At 37.5% G+C, this 17,230-nt stretch overlaps 2 protein-coding genes across 3 annotated transcripts in view; one reads left to right on the forward strand and one right to left on the reverse strand.

Moving 5' to 3' along the window:
• LOC308704392 (tumor necrosis factor receptor superfamily member 5) overlaps positions 1-17,230 on the reverse strand; it is a 34,174-nt gene that overhangs the window by 8,512 nt on the left and 8,432 nt on the right. The window lies entirely within an intron of this gene.
• The window catches only part of LOC308704393 (uncharacterized protein), a 9,376-nt gene continuing 1,824 nt past the window's right edge, over positions 9,679-17,230 (forward strand). Inside the window, exons 1-6 of one of the 2 annotated variants that reach the window (XM_081388627.1) lie at positions 9,679-9,888; positions 10,639-10,672; positions 12,651-12,703; positions 15,107-15,250; positions 15,850-15,894; positions 16,159-16,218. In XM_081388627.1, the coding sequence (XP_081244753.1) occupies positions 9,853-9,888; positions 10,639-10,672; positions 12,651-12,703; positions 15,107-15,250; positions 15,850-15,894; positions 16,159-16,218 (372 nt within the window). In that variant the 5' untranslated portion in view covers positions 9,679-9,852. The remainder of the gene's footprint in view (positions 9,889-10,638; positions 10,673-12,650; positions 12,704-15,106; positions 15,251-15,849; positions 15,895-16,158; positions 16,219-17,230) is intronic. The other variant, XM_081388628.1, reaches the window with a different exon arrangement.

Below are 17,230 nucleotides of genomic sequence, written 5' to 3' on the forward strand. Positions count from 1 at the left end.
ATGCCTTTATTGTAATTATGCAAAACATTCTGTGCTTTCAGATTGGGAATGCATGCTTCAGGCTGGTAGAGGAGGCAGCCAGGAGACATGTATGTATTTGTATTTACCTTGATGACTTGCACATAAATTTGTGGAAAAGTGAGTACACCTCTCACATTTTTTCCAAATACTTTTCATGGGACAGCACTATAGACATGAAACTGTGATGCATCTTAAAGGGTTAGTTCACCCAAAAATGAAAATTATGTCATTAATGACTCACCCTCATGTCGTTCCAAGCCTGTAAGACCTCCGTTCATCTTCAGAACACAGTTTAAGATATTTTAGATTTTGTTCGAGAGCTTTCTGTTCCTCCATTAAAGTCAATGGACAGCATACTGTTCACGTCCAGAAAGGCAATACAGACATCAAAGTAGTCTATGTGACATCAGTGGCTCAACCTTAAGTTTATCAAGCGACGAGAATACTTTTTGTGTGCAAAAAGTAAACAAAAATAACGACTTTATTCCACTATTCATTTCCTTCTCTCTGGGCCTCTAGTGTTTTTGCGCAGCGCGTCTGTGTTACATGTCATCACGTAGGCTCACTATTGGCCGACGCTGGTCATGTGTGATGCGTGTTGACGTGTAAGGCCGGTGACACACTGGCTGCGTGGTGTGAGCGTGGCGTTTCTGTTGCGTGTCAGCTGCGTGGCGTGTGCGTGGCGTTTTCCATGTCTTTGCACACCAGAAGCGTGTCTGGCGCGGCGCTGCTGCTGCTAGGTGACATATGATAAGCCTCATTGGTGATATATTTGACATATGGGGGGAGAGTTGTGGAAGGATACTTCATGTTAAACATAAATATATAGAAGCAAAGACAACGTCGGGCAGTGTTGACGGCAATATAGACTATAGAATATTTCGTTCTGTATTGACAGGTGCAGTATTTGACAATCAATAATATTTTTTTAAATTGCATTTATATTTGCATTTATGTCAAACCCTAGACACTTTCAAACATCAAAATTACATTTATTAATATGTATTCGTGTCAAAATGTCATATAAACATCTTTTCCTATTAAATTTTGCTTGGAAACGCTTCCAAGACGCTTGCGTGTCGCGTGAAAAATAGGCGTCGGTTCTATTTCAAGCATGCATGCGTTTTCCGCGCGGCTCATGCCGCGCCTGAGACGCGTGTCACGCAGGCAGTGTGCAAGCTCTAACCTGTTAACATGGGAGCCGAAATAAAAACATACAATTTTATTCAGGGAATGGATGTCCACATTGCTGACCTATTTGAAGTCCCTAAATGGAAACTAAGGGAACCTAGTTTGCCGGTAAGTTGCATAATGTGTTGACAAGTCCAGCAGATACACCTCTTTAAAGGGATAGTTCACTTTGAAATTATTTTTTGGTATGTTTTAGCTTACCTCAAAGGCATCCAAGATGTAGGTGTCTTTTTTTCCGGAGTAGTTTCAATTTTGATATTTTTAGGGCAAACCGTTCTTGTCTGTCAGTCATATAATGCAGGTCTATGGTCACGGTCTCAAAACAGCATGCACAAAGTCCAAATTAAACAATTTGAGGTAAGCTAAAACATACCAAAAATTTATTTCAAAGTGAACTATCCCTTTAAGTAAAGATATGTCAAAGGAGATCTGAACATAGTTTTTTTTTTTTTCATAGGACAATGTGGAATCTAAAGACATCATCATTTTGCCAGCATGGTCTAGGGGGTCACAAACAGCAAGCCACTACATGCTTTGTGTACAGTTACATTGTTTTTTAGTTTTTCCTCTATTTTTAAACCAGTTGGTGCCCCTATTGCTGACATTAATAGGGCATGTTCTTCACAGGTGTTATTAGTTGCTAAGAAGGAGGCTATTTTTCTGGACTCATTATGTCCAAATGGGTTTGGAGATGAGAAATACCGAACCATATTTAGGTTTGAAACGCATAAGCAGAGGACATTAGCAAGGTTTGACCTGTGACCGAATAAGGCTAACACAGAGAACAGAAAGTGCATGTAGTTACATGCTACTATGGGAGTTAAAGTTAATACATGATAGGGGGTGTTTTCTACATTTTTTTTTTCATCCAGTTAAGCCTGAACAGCACTCTGAAAATCTTCAATCTGATGACACTGTAACAGCCTTAACAAATACAGATCAAACTGAGTGAAATGGACTGATATCCTGTTCAGGCAAAGCCTTGTTCTCTGGCTTTAGGTTTGAGTAAAAGCCTTGTTCTCTGGCTTTAGGTTTGAGTAAAAGCCTTGTTCTCTGGCTTCAGGTTTGAGTAAAAGCCTTGTTCTCTGGCTTCAGGTTTGAGTAAAAGCCTTGTTCTCTGGCTTCAGGTTTGAGTAAAAGCCTTGTTCTCTGGCTTCAGGTTTGAGTAAAAGCCTTGTTCTCTGGCTTCAGGTTTGAGTAAAAGCCTTGTTCTCTGGCTTCAGGTTTGAGTAAAAGCCTTGTTCTCTGGCTTCAGGTTTGAGTAAAAGCCTTGTTCTCTGGCTTCAGGTTTGAGTAAAAGCCTTGTTCTCTGGCTTCAGGTTTGAGTAAAAGCCTTGTTCTCTGGCTTCAGGTTTGAGTAAAAGCCTTGTTCTCTGGCTTCAGGTTTGAGTAAAAGCCTTGTTCTCTGGCTTCAGGTTTGAGTAAAAGCCTTGTTCTCTGGCTTCAGGTTTGAGTAAAAGCCTTGTTCTCTGGCTTCAGGTTTGAGTAAAAGCCTTGTTCTCTGGCTTCAGGTTTGAGTAAAAGCCTTGTTCTCTGGCTTCAGGTTTGAGGAAAAGCCTTGTTCTCTGGCTTCAGGTTTGAGGAAAAAAACTTGTTCTATGGATTCAGTTTTGCATATATTTTTTTCCAGACAACTTGCAGGAGCAGTGGCTAATGGACCATGGGTGGAGAAGACGGGCAAAGATTTTGATGTAACTTTGTTTACTATGTAATTTTGCCATTTCATTTTGCTCAGCGGACATTATATGGTTGTCAACATCACATCTGAGTAACTGTATATTACTTTTCAGCCATTTCCAGTTCAGTCAGATGGACAGAGCTGTGGGATATTCATGCTTATGGTAAACTTATACAATTTCTATTAATTTTTTCCTGTTTGTCCTAAATCTCTATAATCATTATTTTTCTCTTTAACAGTATGCCCTCTGCATCTGTACTGGTGCCATGTTTCACTTTTTGGATGTAAGTTGTAATTCATGGAATATATGTATCCAAGAATGTTAAAAAACAAACAATGCAAGACTCCAATATTACATGTGTATTACAGACTGACATACCATCTATTCGGAAGTGGTGGTGTCTCCAGATTCTGGAGAAATTCTCGATCGCAAGGTAGGACACATTTCAAGCAGTAAAACATTGGTCTGCTTTACAATTATGCTACATTAAACGTACCATACTTTTGAATAGGCATGGGCAGAACTTCGGGCAGCGCTTTGCTTTCTGGACCGAGGAAGCAGAACAGCTGATGGCAGGCACCCTACCACCTATTTATAGGATTTCTCGACCCCAAATAGTCAAGGTATGGCCAAACTAACCAGACAACCATTTTCATGTATGCATTCTCAGGTAGGTCTCAAACAAATTGAATATTGTGGAAAAGTGTGTGAATTACTGAATTAAATGTCAATCTTGAAACTGATACATTATATAGATTTATACAACATGTTACATCACGTGATATATTCAAAAATAGAAGATCGTAACAAACAGTTCAAGTCAAGTGGGTCAAATGTACACCAATAATGCCATTATTTCCAATGATCAGAGTAAGGAGTTAATCGCAGTAAGATGTTTACATTGTTTACATGTTTTTATTTTCGGATTATTCACACATAGCCCAATGCAGAGCACAAATGATGAACTCATACTGTCCACTGTTTTAATTTACGAACGTTAAATAACAAACGAGTTCTTGTGGACGTATTTTGTTATTCTGTGCCGTGATAGACAGAAATATTATGTTGTGCCTGTAATAGTTTTATACACTGCTGTCACATTATTTGCACTGTTTCTGGATGAAGGCAGACTGCTGACAGTGAGTCGCGTGACAGAGTTCAGGGAAAACTTCCTAATGTCAAGTTTAAAATGAATACGCGCTTAAGGTGCGTGACACACACATGCACACTTCAGTTAGAGCGATTAAAGTGTTTACATGGCCGCATACTGCAATTAAAAACTGTGTTTTAAGTAAGGGATAATCCACGGCTAGCCATGCATTAAAGGATTTTAATGCACGACGTAGAGGCGAAGAACCACCCGACGCGAAGCGGACCTACGCTTATACCTTGGTTATTTGCCAAGTTAAAAATAAGTTAAAGCTGTAACTGATGTTTACAGTGTAATTTTTTAACAGACATGTAAAAATGACGGTTATTTCTTAAGTTAAGGCTCGTCAGTTCTTGCACTCCGTCCGCTTTAAATAAAGTAGAGCAATCGGATTGCATTTATTTAAATAAATTTACATTTATTTAAATTCATTATTAAAAGAGAGAGACAGAGAACTGAAGAAGGAACAGAGAGAGAGAGAGAGTGATGCGTGCGCGAGTTACAGTGTGCTTCTCTTCTTTAAAGTCTAGCAGCTAACCCTCGTTGCTTAAGCATATAGCTATCTTAATGATTCTTTAATGGATTTATTACAATTATTTATGAATGACAGGCAACACTGACAGTGACAAGGCAATCTTTATTTGAACTAATCATGTCATGTATTTATTGTTAATTCTTTGTGCCGCTTTTTGTCATTCAACGTCTTCTCCAAGTCTTCTATTTCGTCTTGTGCCTGGGCCCGTTTCTCAGAGTTGCCATATTCACCATACAAATTAAACGATATGCAAAAATCATCCATTTAGCCTACCTAAATAAACGTTTTCACATGCGTCTCTCTCTCTGCTTGCAAGTGTATCTGTGTTACTATGGTTACCAATGTAGCGGATTAATTTCAAACTGTAATCAAACTGACCGGAACTACCTGTGCATTAAACGGTTTTACTGCACACCTTCCAGCCAATCAGAATCGAGTATTTAAACAGCCAATGGTATAATACGATTATAGTTGATACGATTATGAGATTAATCACATTAGCAAGTATTGTGTTTACATGAGGTAAAGTATAATTGCATTATTGCTCAAATCCCATTATAATCGCATTGAGGGTGCATGTAAACGTGGTCAATGTTTCACCCTTTGTTACATTGCAGCCATCTCCTAGAGACATTTGTTAATTTTCTTTCTTCTTAATCTACACTCAGTACCCCATAGTGACAGCAAAATACAGAATTGTAGAGGTTTTTGCAAATTAATAAAAATTAAACTGAAATATCCAGAATTTCAGAAATTGGAACCTGCCCACACTGCCAAAAGTACCAATACCTGGTTTAATGACCAAGGAGTCATTGTGCTTGATTGCCCTGCAAACTCGTCTCACCCTAACCCCAAAGGGAATCTATGTGGCATTGCCAACAGGAAGATCGGAGGTACAAGATACAACAATGCAGGTTTTAAAGAAACCTAGGCTTCCATAACACCTCAGCAGTGCCACATGTGGATTGCCTTCATACCTCGTCACACTGATGCAGTATTTCAAGCAAATGGAGGCCCAACCAAGTATTTAGCGCATATACGTGAACATATTTTTCAGAAGACCGACATTTCTGTATTAAAAATTCTTGTTTTTTTATTGGTTGTATGTGATATTCTAATTTTGTGAGATACTGAATGTTGTGTTTTCTTTAGACATAAGCCGTAGTAATCAAAATGAACACACATAATAGAAATATTTTGCATAGTGTCTAATGAATCTATATGTATTAGTTTCACGTTTTACATTTGAATTATTGAAATTGACAACTTCCACAATATTCTAATTTTGTGAGACCTATCTGTATTTACTTTATGCATGTTATGGTTTTATATATGGAGTTAGCAGATGCTTTTGTCCAAAGTGGCTTACAAATAAAAACAATACAAAGGTTTGCAATTATTAGCCTAATGAAAATTCAATAATATACAAACCATAACTCATAATAACTATTTAATTTGTTGAAAAGATGTCTTTAGGCCCCTTTTGAACATTGTATGTTGTAGTGTAGTCTTAATTTATGGTATTTGCTTTATCATAGGAGGAGCAGGTAGAAGTGGAGGAGCTGCCCCTCACATTGAAACATATGTACCAGGCAGAATACATTGTGAGGAACAGTGTTGGGCTTTTCACTGGCCAGGTGCAAGAACCATCATACATGTTGATGGATCATGATGACCAAATGAAAGCGTGGAGGGTGCTGATGGAGTCGATGAATTGCGACGCCATGGAGCCTTTCACATTCATTTTTGAAAACATCCAGGACATGGAAACCTTCATGGTTATTTGCAAAGACACCCTCAACCTGAGAGTAAATGCTGGAGTTGGGGTGCACGGTCACCCATATACATTTTGTGAGTGAGTCTGTGTGAGAGAGAGAGAGAGAGAGTGTGTGTGTGTGTGTGTGTGTGTGTGTGTGTGTGTGTGTGTGTGTGTGTGAGAGAGAGAGAGAGAGAGAGAGAGAGTGAGTGTGTGTGTGTGTGTGTGTGTGTGTGTGTGTGTGTGTTCTTGTTCTTCTATCCCGGTGGGGACTTCAACCTGAATGCACACAGACTCGTGGGGACTCGTGTCACCGTGGGGACCTAAATTGAGGTCCCCACCGGCAAAGCCCCCTAGGCACCTCCCAGACAGTGTCTAGACCCGCCCCATGCAGTTTTTTCTGAAGTCCTCATGAGGACCGTTTTCAAGACAAAAATCTGTGTGAGTGTGTATCTATGCGCCCCTGGTGGTCACACAGAGAATTGCTGTCCCCACGAGTCACATTGTTCTTGAAAAGTGTGTCACTCTCTAGCGCCCTATTGGGGGTATTGGTCAATAATGAAATTAAAGTATTTAATAATAGTAATAGTAAGATATGAGTTAATAGGGTATATATATATTTATACTGGATATTAGTATACTATTTAGTTATTTATATTACTTTATAAAATAAACATAATTAAATAAATTTACTGTTGATACACTAGAATGAAGATTCTGGATAGACTGAGCCACAAACTAAATATTATTTTTTTAATTTAGCAAATTCTTCAAATGATTAGAATACAACAGATCTCTTAAAAATGCCATTCATGTAATTAATCAGGGATCTACAGTATCTATATTCATATACTCATTATTGATGACAATAGGAAAGAAATCAAATGAGGTTTGCCAACTCCAGGGTTTCAGTCTCGCCTCTCCGTGGACTGTTGTATTGGGGGGGGGGGGGGATTATATACTAAATCTAAATCAATTAATTAAATTAATTAATAATTAATTAATTAATTAATTAATTAATTAATTAGTTAAAAACACTCCAAAGTGATTTTGTTAATGTAATTATAATACATTATTATATCATTACTATAATATGTAATTATCATTTAATTCTAAACTAATTAAATCATGATCAGTAAATGATAATAGTTTTTCCACTCTGGGATACCCTTCTGACAGAGCCTTTCTGCATACATTACACAGAATCAAAGAGGAGCATATATATATATTAATAAATGAACAGGCCCTGACAATATACAATCTTTGTTTCTAAAATTGGCAGCTGCTGTTATTTCTAATCTTCTGGCTTTTTTAATTAAGTATATCACAAATGGGATTCAACATATTTTGGTCTGTTTTTGTAATTCCTTTGCACAAATGGTGTGATATTTGATACACACATTCTCTGTGCTCTCTCAAAAGCCTTAAAAGTGAACTACTAACACACTATTTATAAAAATGTTTCATGCCTTTATTATCTGGTAAATGCTAGCCGCTAGGCTAACAGAGCAGCACATGACACCCTTATCATACCTCATATCTCACAGTATATCAGTAGTCTTCAACACCCTGTGCCTTACCTCTCCCTAACCCTAACCCTAGCAGCACATTACACCCTCATCATACCTCATATCTCACAGTTTATATAGTCTTCAACCCCGTGTGCCTTACTAGATGCTGTGAGCTAGCAGAGAGAGACTGACACTGCTTTAGCAGAACTCTCAGCAGAAGAGCGCTCAGTGTGAGAGAACGGGCCAGACACAGCTCTTCTCATGAAGCTAACGGAAGTGAACAGCACAGCGTGAGAGATAAACAGATGTAGAAATAATCTACTGATCCAGCATCCAGATGTGCTGCTGTAAAGCAGAAGAGGGGCAATGATGGCTAGCTAAGAACATGGCTAATGCCCCTGTGCTGCTGAGGTAAGCATGTGCCAGCGTCTGCGCTCCCGTTCCCAGTGTCACAGCAGGAGCAGCCACAGGCCACAGTGGAGGACTGACCATCACCAGTCCTGTTAGCAGAGCAGATAATAGAACCAGCAGGGCATGAAGCAGAGGTGCTGTCAGCATCTGGATGTGGTGGACCAGTACCCTGACCCTAACCTGACCCGACCCCACCCTAACCCTAATGCTGTCAGCATCTGGATGTGGTGGACCAGTACCTCTCCCTGACCTTAACCCTAACCCTAACCCTAACCCTAGCTGCACATTGACCTCTGGGTCCAGATGTTGGTGAGAGCAGGTGCTAAATCATTATGGCTAATCTGACCAGGTGAACTCAGATCCTGGACATGATGAGCACTGTGTCATAATCACTAGTCTAACACACACCAGTGTATGGATGTATGCAGTACTGTGCATGCAAACGTAAATGTCTACAACACACTCTTATTTCTGTTTAAGTTAGGTGTTACTCTAAGTAGTTTCATGTCATTGTGGGAGAATCTGCACCAGTGCTGAGCCGGAAGGGTTCCCAGTGTGGAGAAACTGCTTCAGCGTTTGTTGAATTATTTTTACTATGTGTTATTCTTACCATAAATGAAATCACGTGATAGTGTTTTTAACTTGAATTGACAGTTAATTTATGTAGTTTGCAAATAAAGTCTCTCTCCATTCTCCTCTACCTGGCGAACTGCTGTTTAGGTGAGCGCATTTACATGTACATTTATTAATTTAGCAGACGCTTTTATCCAGAGCGACTAATGAGGAATACAACAAGCAGTGTGTCTGGAGAGAAAGCAGAAGCAAGAGAAGTGCTAGCAATACATGGTGTCAGTCATTATCTTGAACAGCAAGGAGAGCACTTTCTGTGAAGATGTTTGTTGTTATTTTAACAGTAGTGAGGAGGAGAATGCAGTTAAAGAGTTTCAGAATCAGTATAGACAGTTTCTAAAGGACGTTATCGTGTGCGGAGGCCTCGTATCCATAATAAGCCTCACTGCTTTCAAACCTATTTTATTTATTTGATCTCCTCTCAGAGGGTAAAAATAATATCTGTTCTGGTGAGTACAAGGTCTACTAATATTTTTTTTTATTTTTTTTTATTTTTATGAATGTCAATCTTTTTGTGAGTTGTTTTAAAAGTTCCAAATTGGTTCCATTCATTAATGTGTTTTTTTTTAAATATCACATTTAATATGTATTTTAACATCTACATTCTGAAATTTTATTTGTACTTAAAAAAAAATATATCTGAATTTGAGCAGAAAATGTATTTCTTTTATAACATAATATATCCTATACACTATATTATCAGAGCATATGTGCATACATCATTTTTTAAAATAATACAAAAACTGCACAAGAATTTTTTTTTTCGCGGGTAATAAACATAGCTATATATATAGTGCGCCGAGTGAATGTCAGTAATGGCGGACCCAGATCACACAGAACCTGAGGTTCGAGTCCCCACCGCGACCGTCCCCTCCCCCACTCTCCCGGGTCTCACACACACACCCCCCGCGTCTCACACCTGCGACACTCAGATGCTCGAGAGGCAGGGATGAGACGGACACGGCGAGATGGAGACGAGAGGAGACGAGACATCCGACGAAAAAGTAAGTTTTTGACTTTTTGTACAAGGTTCTCAAAATAATATGGTGCTGTTTATTTAACTTATTGTTTGCACATATATCGTAACGTAAATGTCACGTCATTTTATTTTCCATAGCGCTTTTCACATTAATCATAATCTCAAAGCAGCTTTGCATAAAGTATAGATTAATCTACCAAAATGAAAATAATGATAGTCTAACAATAATATATTAATTAGGGCTTTAGATTCCTAAGAGTCTTAAGCTCATGTTTTAAGGCCACAGTTAGGATTGCATAGGTGACTGCATTTTTAGCGGTAATCCGCTTTTAAACTTCGCCTAATTTAATATGTTGTTGTCTTTGTTACTTCTGAAAGACATATTTTGCGTCCCTGTTACTTCACCTAGATGTTTAGCTCACTTTTGGTAACATTAATCTAAGATGGCCAGGAGTTGGATCTTTTGCGGCCTACACGTGCAGCCATGAGGAGTCTGAGGCCAGGCCTGAGATTCATGCGTTTTATCACTATAAACACTAATAATGGGTTTCAAAAAAGCAAGAGGGAAGTTAAATTCAGAACAATTTTTTCTACTTCTGTAATGCAGTTTTCAAGATCAGACAATAAATGGCATTTATTTTCAGTATTGTATTGGCTTATGTTACAGTGTCAATTACTTTAATACATTGCCAAATTTTATCATTGCAGTTTTAAATACAGTGTAATGTGATGTTTGACCATGATGTCTGACTGTCTATGACACATGTGCTTGCAGACTAACGTTACGAATGGCAGCTCTGGATGCACAGGTGAGATAATGCAACGCATTCTCACTCTAGGGCGTCAGTTGCTTTTGACGTCGCGTCTACATCGAACGCACATGGCATCCTAGGGCGTCATATACTGACGCGCCTTCTGGCCCATATATATCTGCGTCTCATATTGACGCTAAAGGGTGCCATGTGCGTTCGATATAGAGGCGATGTCAAAAGCGTCAGTATATGACGCCTTGGGCATTCTCATCCTAGGGCGTCATATACTGACGCGCCTTCTGGCCCATATCTATCTGCGTCTCATACTGACGCTAAAGGGTGCCATGTGCGTTCGATATAGAGGCGATGTCAAAAGCGTCAGTATATGACGCCTTGGGCATTCTCATCCTAGGGCGTCATATACTGACGCGCCTTCTGGCCCATATCTATCTGCGTCTCATACTGACGCTAAAGGGTGCCATGTGCGTTCGATATAGAGGCGATGTCAAAAGCGTCAGTATATGACGCCTTGGGCATTCTAATCCTAGGGCGTCATATACTGACGCTTTTGACATCGCCTCTATATCGAACGCACATAGTAGGTTACAAAACACATTTTACTCATTTGTGGTACGCTATGTCAAATTGTAGTGCGTCATTTATTACTTAAAATAGCCTAATTCTTAAAGCTTATATATGTAGCTTAATGAGCCAGAGTAACCAAGGTTTTTAAAAGCACAATCTTGGAGAAAAAGAAATATCCATCATAGCCCCCCATGCGCCCTCCTTTCATTCTCTTGCAACACCATGCCAAGTTCATGGATGTGCATGAAATTCAATTTTTTAATCTGCTATCTTTTGTTTAGGTAAATAATGTTTTAATTAATAACCGGTCAGTTTAAATAGAAGTTTAGAGGCCACTACATTATCACAAAGTAATTAAGGGATGATTGTAGTAATTAATATAATCTAAGGTTGATTTTTGTAAACTTACATTTTTTTTTGTTATAACTTGATCTGTACATTTTCTTTACGGTTTGATAAAAAAATAAAACAGATCATCTGTTAGAAATTAAAGTCAAGTAGGTGATTATATCTGCTTATTTTAGTGAAAAAGTTCATTTAAAAAAACATTTCAGTATTTTTACTTTTTTGTTAAACATTTGAGACGCTTTCAAAGGACAGAAGATTTGGTATTGTGGCATTAAACGAGATAAATATGTCTAGCCATATGATCATGTTATTGTGAAACCAAGTGTACTTTTCTTCATGTTCAATATAAAGATAAAAAAATACCTCGCTGATATCTAAAAAATGTATTTTACATGCATTCATCGTTGGTGAAAATGAATTTCTAATGGCTAAATAAATTTGGCCAATTATCCCTAAACTTGACATGTTAGTAATGTCCAGTTACTGAACCACTGATATAATTAACTTCGTGCTGAGGAAATACAACATGTTGTCCTGTGTACTGTCAATTTCAGCCGATACGATAGTTAAGTTTTTGTTGTAATTTTTTATCATTGTATGAAATTAAAAGTCACAGTTCACATTAAATTTGTGGTAAATACAGGTTTTGCTAAATTGGTGTCATTGATATCAGCCTTATTTTGATATACTTATTTTAAATGTATTAGTTTGTTATTCGATACTGATGATTCTCTTGTTTAAGCCTAATCCTATAGACCTTATGTAGCTCGTTGTCTTTTGTCTTCCGGTCTGTATTTTCACAGCGATCTTGTCTATTTATGAATGAACGGCTCGTTTTAAAATCTTCCCGTTCTACTGACATTTGTTAAGACATCTTCGTTAACTTTACATTAAGAAAATCCACTTCAAAAGCTAATTACTCCTGGAGAGCGAATGCCAGAGAGATATACAGAGCGTCCGCAAAAACGGAAGTTCAAAGACAATATTCTAAAGATGCAGCGCGCTTGTTTCTCTGGTGCATAAGGGCTATAGTAGGAGGAAGTAAAATGGAAAAATATTTTAAATAACAATACTTTTTTTGTCTTTGTGATTTACATTGCAGTGAATGATGTGACAGATGATGTGACAGATGATGTGACAGAAGAGAAAACAAAGGTAGGCTATATCCACAGATAAACATATATATATCTGCCATCTGAAATTTTCTTATAGAATGATCATTTTTATCAAGCTTGTATATTTAAGTTCTGTAATTTCACTTAAATTACAATTAATAGGTAATCTTCATTGTCATTTAAGTGAAATTATTGAATTTAAATATACAAGCTTGATAAAAATGATCATTCTAGAAGAATCTGCCATCTGCCATCAGGGTTATATAAATAAAACTGTTGGTTGAGGTAAGGGACAAAACAGTTTTAGAAGTTAGTTTTTAGTTTTTATTATTTAATACTACATTATTATAAATTGATATATTTCTAGATTAAGGTCTCAGCTAATGACCCATATAAGGGAACAGGTTTTTCTGAAAATGAAATAACTTCGTTAGACGCATTAAAAAGCATGCTATTTTAATTTGATTCATCCAACAGCAGTGTAAAGTATGTTATAATGTAATTATTGTGTTCAGTAAAGGAGCTGACTGACTAACTGATTGACAAGACAACAAATTTATCAACTAACTAACTATATAGTTGGCAACCAACTGAACCTATACCGGACAAACACAATTGTGACGCTGGATCACAAAACCAGTCTTAAGTTGCACGGGTATATTTGTGGCAATAGCCAACAATACACTGTATGGGTCAAAATTATCGATTTTTCTTATGCGAAAAATCATTAGGATATTAAGTAAAGATTATGATCCATGAAGATATTTTGTAAATTTCCTACCTCAAATATATGGTTAATGAGGATAGGAGCAGGCTTCACTCAATTTTTGATAATACACTTTTTAGAGTGCTGGCCTAAAAATATAATACATAAGAATAGGACAGAGGCCGCACTATGCATAAACGTTGTGCAACGAATAAAAAACGTTTATGCATAGTGCGGCCTCTGTCCTATTCTTATCTACCTCAAATATATAAAACATTTATTTTTGTGAGTGGATGCAGCACAATCGCCAATAGAAATGGACAACTTTAAAGGCGATTTTCTCAATATTCAGATTTTTCTGGACCCTCAGATTCCAGATTTTCAAATAGTTGTATCTCAGCCAAATATTGTCCTGTCCTGGCAAACCATACATCAATGGAAAGATTATGTATTCAGATTTTTGTGGTTTTGTGGTCCAGGGTCACAATTGTGTTACAGGACACTGTATCCATAACTAAGACATTTCTAATTTGAGAAATTCTATTTTAATTCTATTTTATCCTTTTATTTTGCTGCTCTTTATGAGTTGTTCCGTGGAATATAGGGGATCCCCTGTGGCTCACATGGTAGAGTGTTTGCTGTCAACTAGGGCTGTCAATCTTCCTCTATAATGCTATTCGAATTCCATTCCTTATTTTATTCAATATTCGAATATTAAATGCTCAAATGTATCCTATTATTAATATTTACGACATTACACAGTCTTATGGATCGCCAATGCGTGATGTTGATCGGTCTCATATCTTCACAGATAAACCGTGTCAGTTTGTCTGTTATTGCCTTTTATTACATGGCTTGGTTGAATTCTAATGTAGAATGCTGTCAAAGAGTATAGAAGTACTTCTATACTCTTTGATGCGGTCTGTTATTTCTTGATAACAGACCGCTGCGAGTGCGAAGTATAACACGCATTGCCATGAAAAACAGCGTTGCTATGGACGCGGAACGGTCTATGTTCTTTAGCGGAAGCAGTACAATCGTTTTTAAATCAATAAACTCCTTTTTAAATCAATATTTTGTGTCAAATTGTTTATTTATTTTGTATAGCCATGTAATAAGTTCAGCCTGTCGGGGTTGTTATTCGCTATAACAACCGCCTCGCTATAATCCCTTAACGTGCGGACAGCTCGTAACCGTGATGAGGAGAGAGGTAGAAAAGAATAATTCTTGCCTGTTTTAGCGGCGGTTCCTCGGACAGATTTGTCAGGGTGTAACGTTGTCAGTTTTTCCATTAAGGGTTTGAAATCCAAACACCTTCAACACATCGCTTCTCAAATTGTCAGGAGTGGTGATCTCCGTTTTCGTGCAGACATTGCTCTCCGCGATTTTTGACAGTATTGTTATGATACTGCGTGCGTGGATAACGTGCACAATTGTGTTACGATTCAAAAACGTTATTGTTCATCTGACGAAACAAAAGCATTTCATTTTCACATGCGCACAAGAAAGGCAAGATTGCATTTTTTTTTTTAATGTACAAAAGCAATATTCGAATAGGAACTTCAGCATTCGAATAGTATTGATTTTTTAAATATTCGAATTATATTCGAATTTCGGAATTCGTTCCAACAGCCCTACTGTCAACAATAAATCCTTATTTGAAGGTTCAGTTCTGGAGGTAGCATAAATGGCAAAAGAAAAGCTTCCAAAAACCTTTTTTGTTTGTTTGTTTTGTAGGTTCAAAGCTGTCACTTGGGTCACCTCCAGAAACTTAGAGCACATCACAATGCTTGTGAATACCGATACATGAAGGCGCACACAAAAACTGTAAATGATGAACGGGAGAAGACCATGTTTTTATATCAGAGCATGAAAACAAAGGTTAGTTGTATTAAATGCTTTCGTTTATATACCTTCGGTTGCTAGGTCATTCTTATGTTCGTAAAACAAGTGAACGTTGGGGCATTTTTCAACATCATAACATTGAGCTTGCCGTTTTCAGTCAGCAGGCCCTTCTAGTCAGCAGTTGGCCCACACATTGGTAATTTGTTGGCATGCAGTAGAGGGCCTGGGTTAGATTTGAGCCCAGGTCACAGTGCTCAGTCTGCACCCTAGACAGTGAGCCACAGGGTTCCCCAAAATAAAGCCACAGATCCGCCCATTGCAAGGCCTCTTCAGAAGCCTCATGAATGTTCTTGATAGCTCTTCTTCCCTTTAAAACCGAGAAGTTTTAGAGTCTGCTGAACTAATTTCCCAGCAAAGCTCTGACATCCAACTTCAACTGGCTCGCACAGAGATCTCCCGCCATTGCTCCAACACATTGAGACGAGCTCTTCATATTTTGCTGTATTATCCTGTCAATCCTGTCTTTAGAGCACAGTTAGTTAGAATATTACTGGAAGAACAGTTTGAGTGTGCTTACTGATATTTAGGATTGCTTGTTTAATATTCTTTTACTAAGAGAGCTATTATTTGTCCAGACAAATCAGTGGAGTCCACTAATGAAGTTGAACAACCATCCAAAGGTAATACGATTTAAATTAAACAGGAGGATTATGAAGACTTCTGATATTGTTTTCCTTTTAAAGAACCAGTACTTTATGATTTGCATGGTTTCACTTGCTTTTATTTTTTTTCATATCATTTCATATCAAAATAAACCCCAATATATTTGGTAAATTAGATGTATGGCACAATTACTGGTATCCATTTAGTCAGCATTTTGTGCCATTACTGTATATTATCTGTATTTAAAGTCTCCTCTGTTGTACTCATATGTTTTATAACAGGCAAGGATAAAGAACTGCAGCCAATTGGCAAGCACTTGGACAAACCACACACAACAAAGGGTAAGCTGTTTTTCAAATGTCTTATGAAATGTCACACTTTCCATTTTTTTGTGAAAGTCAGAATTAAGTCATTTTAATTGGAATCTACAAAGAGACCCATTTATATTGACAACAGGGTTCCCTTAAAGGGTTAGTTCACCTAAAAATGGAAGAATTCTGTCATTAATTACTCCCCATAATGTTGTTCCAAACCCGTAAGACATTTGTTCATCTTTGAAACACAAATGAAGTTATTTTTGACGCAATCTAAGAGGATTCTGATCCATTCATATGCAACAATGCCATTGCAACTTTCAAGGCCCAGAAAGTTAATAAAGACATTATTAAAATATGTGCACAAAAGGTTTTCTCATCGCTTCATAACTTGGACTATTTAACAATGTCTTTACTTCCTTTCTGGGCCTTGAAAGTTGTAGTGACGTTGCTGCCTATGTAAGGACCGAATCCTCTCGTATTTCATCAAAAATATCTTCATTTGTGTTTTGCAGATAAACTAGGGTCTAACAGGTTTGGAACGACATGAGGGAGAGTAATTAATGACAGAAGTTTCATTTTTGGGTGAACTAACCCTTTAAATTTAATGTGGAGGTCAAATTTGGTGAAAAGTGGAAAACGTCTTTGTTTCAGTGATCTGTGCTGATGGAGCTTTGTAACAGCAGCATGGCAGATCCAAAGTGGAGGAAGTGCTTATTTTACTGGCTACTTCTCTCCATACAGCGACTGTGTACGGACCATTTCTTAATCTACAAGTGTTGTATTGGACAGAACTGTCTGAGAATTCAGGCTCGCGACTAGATACCCTTACGGAATGAAAATATATTTCCAATATTTATGATCAATATATTATGATAAGTATATGGTGTAAATATACTTATTGGAGAAATGTATTCACAATATATTTACACTGTAAAATGTCATTAGTTGAGTGTACTTCGAAAACGTGGAAAACATTTATGGATTTGCTTAAATTTCAAGGGCGTTTTAATCAAATTTGAAAGTTTCTAATAGAATG

Source organism: Scardinius erythrophthalmus, assembly GCF_964197995.2.
Source record: "Scardinius erythrophthalmus genome assembly, chromosome: 16".
NCBI lineage: Eukaryota > Metazoa > Chordata > Actinopteri > Cypriniformes > Leuciscidae > Scardinius > Scardinius erythrophthalmus.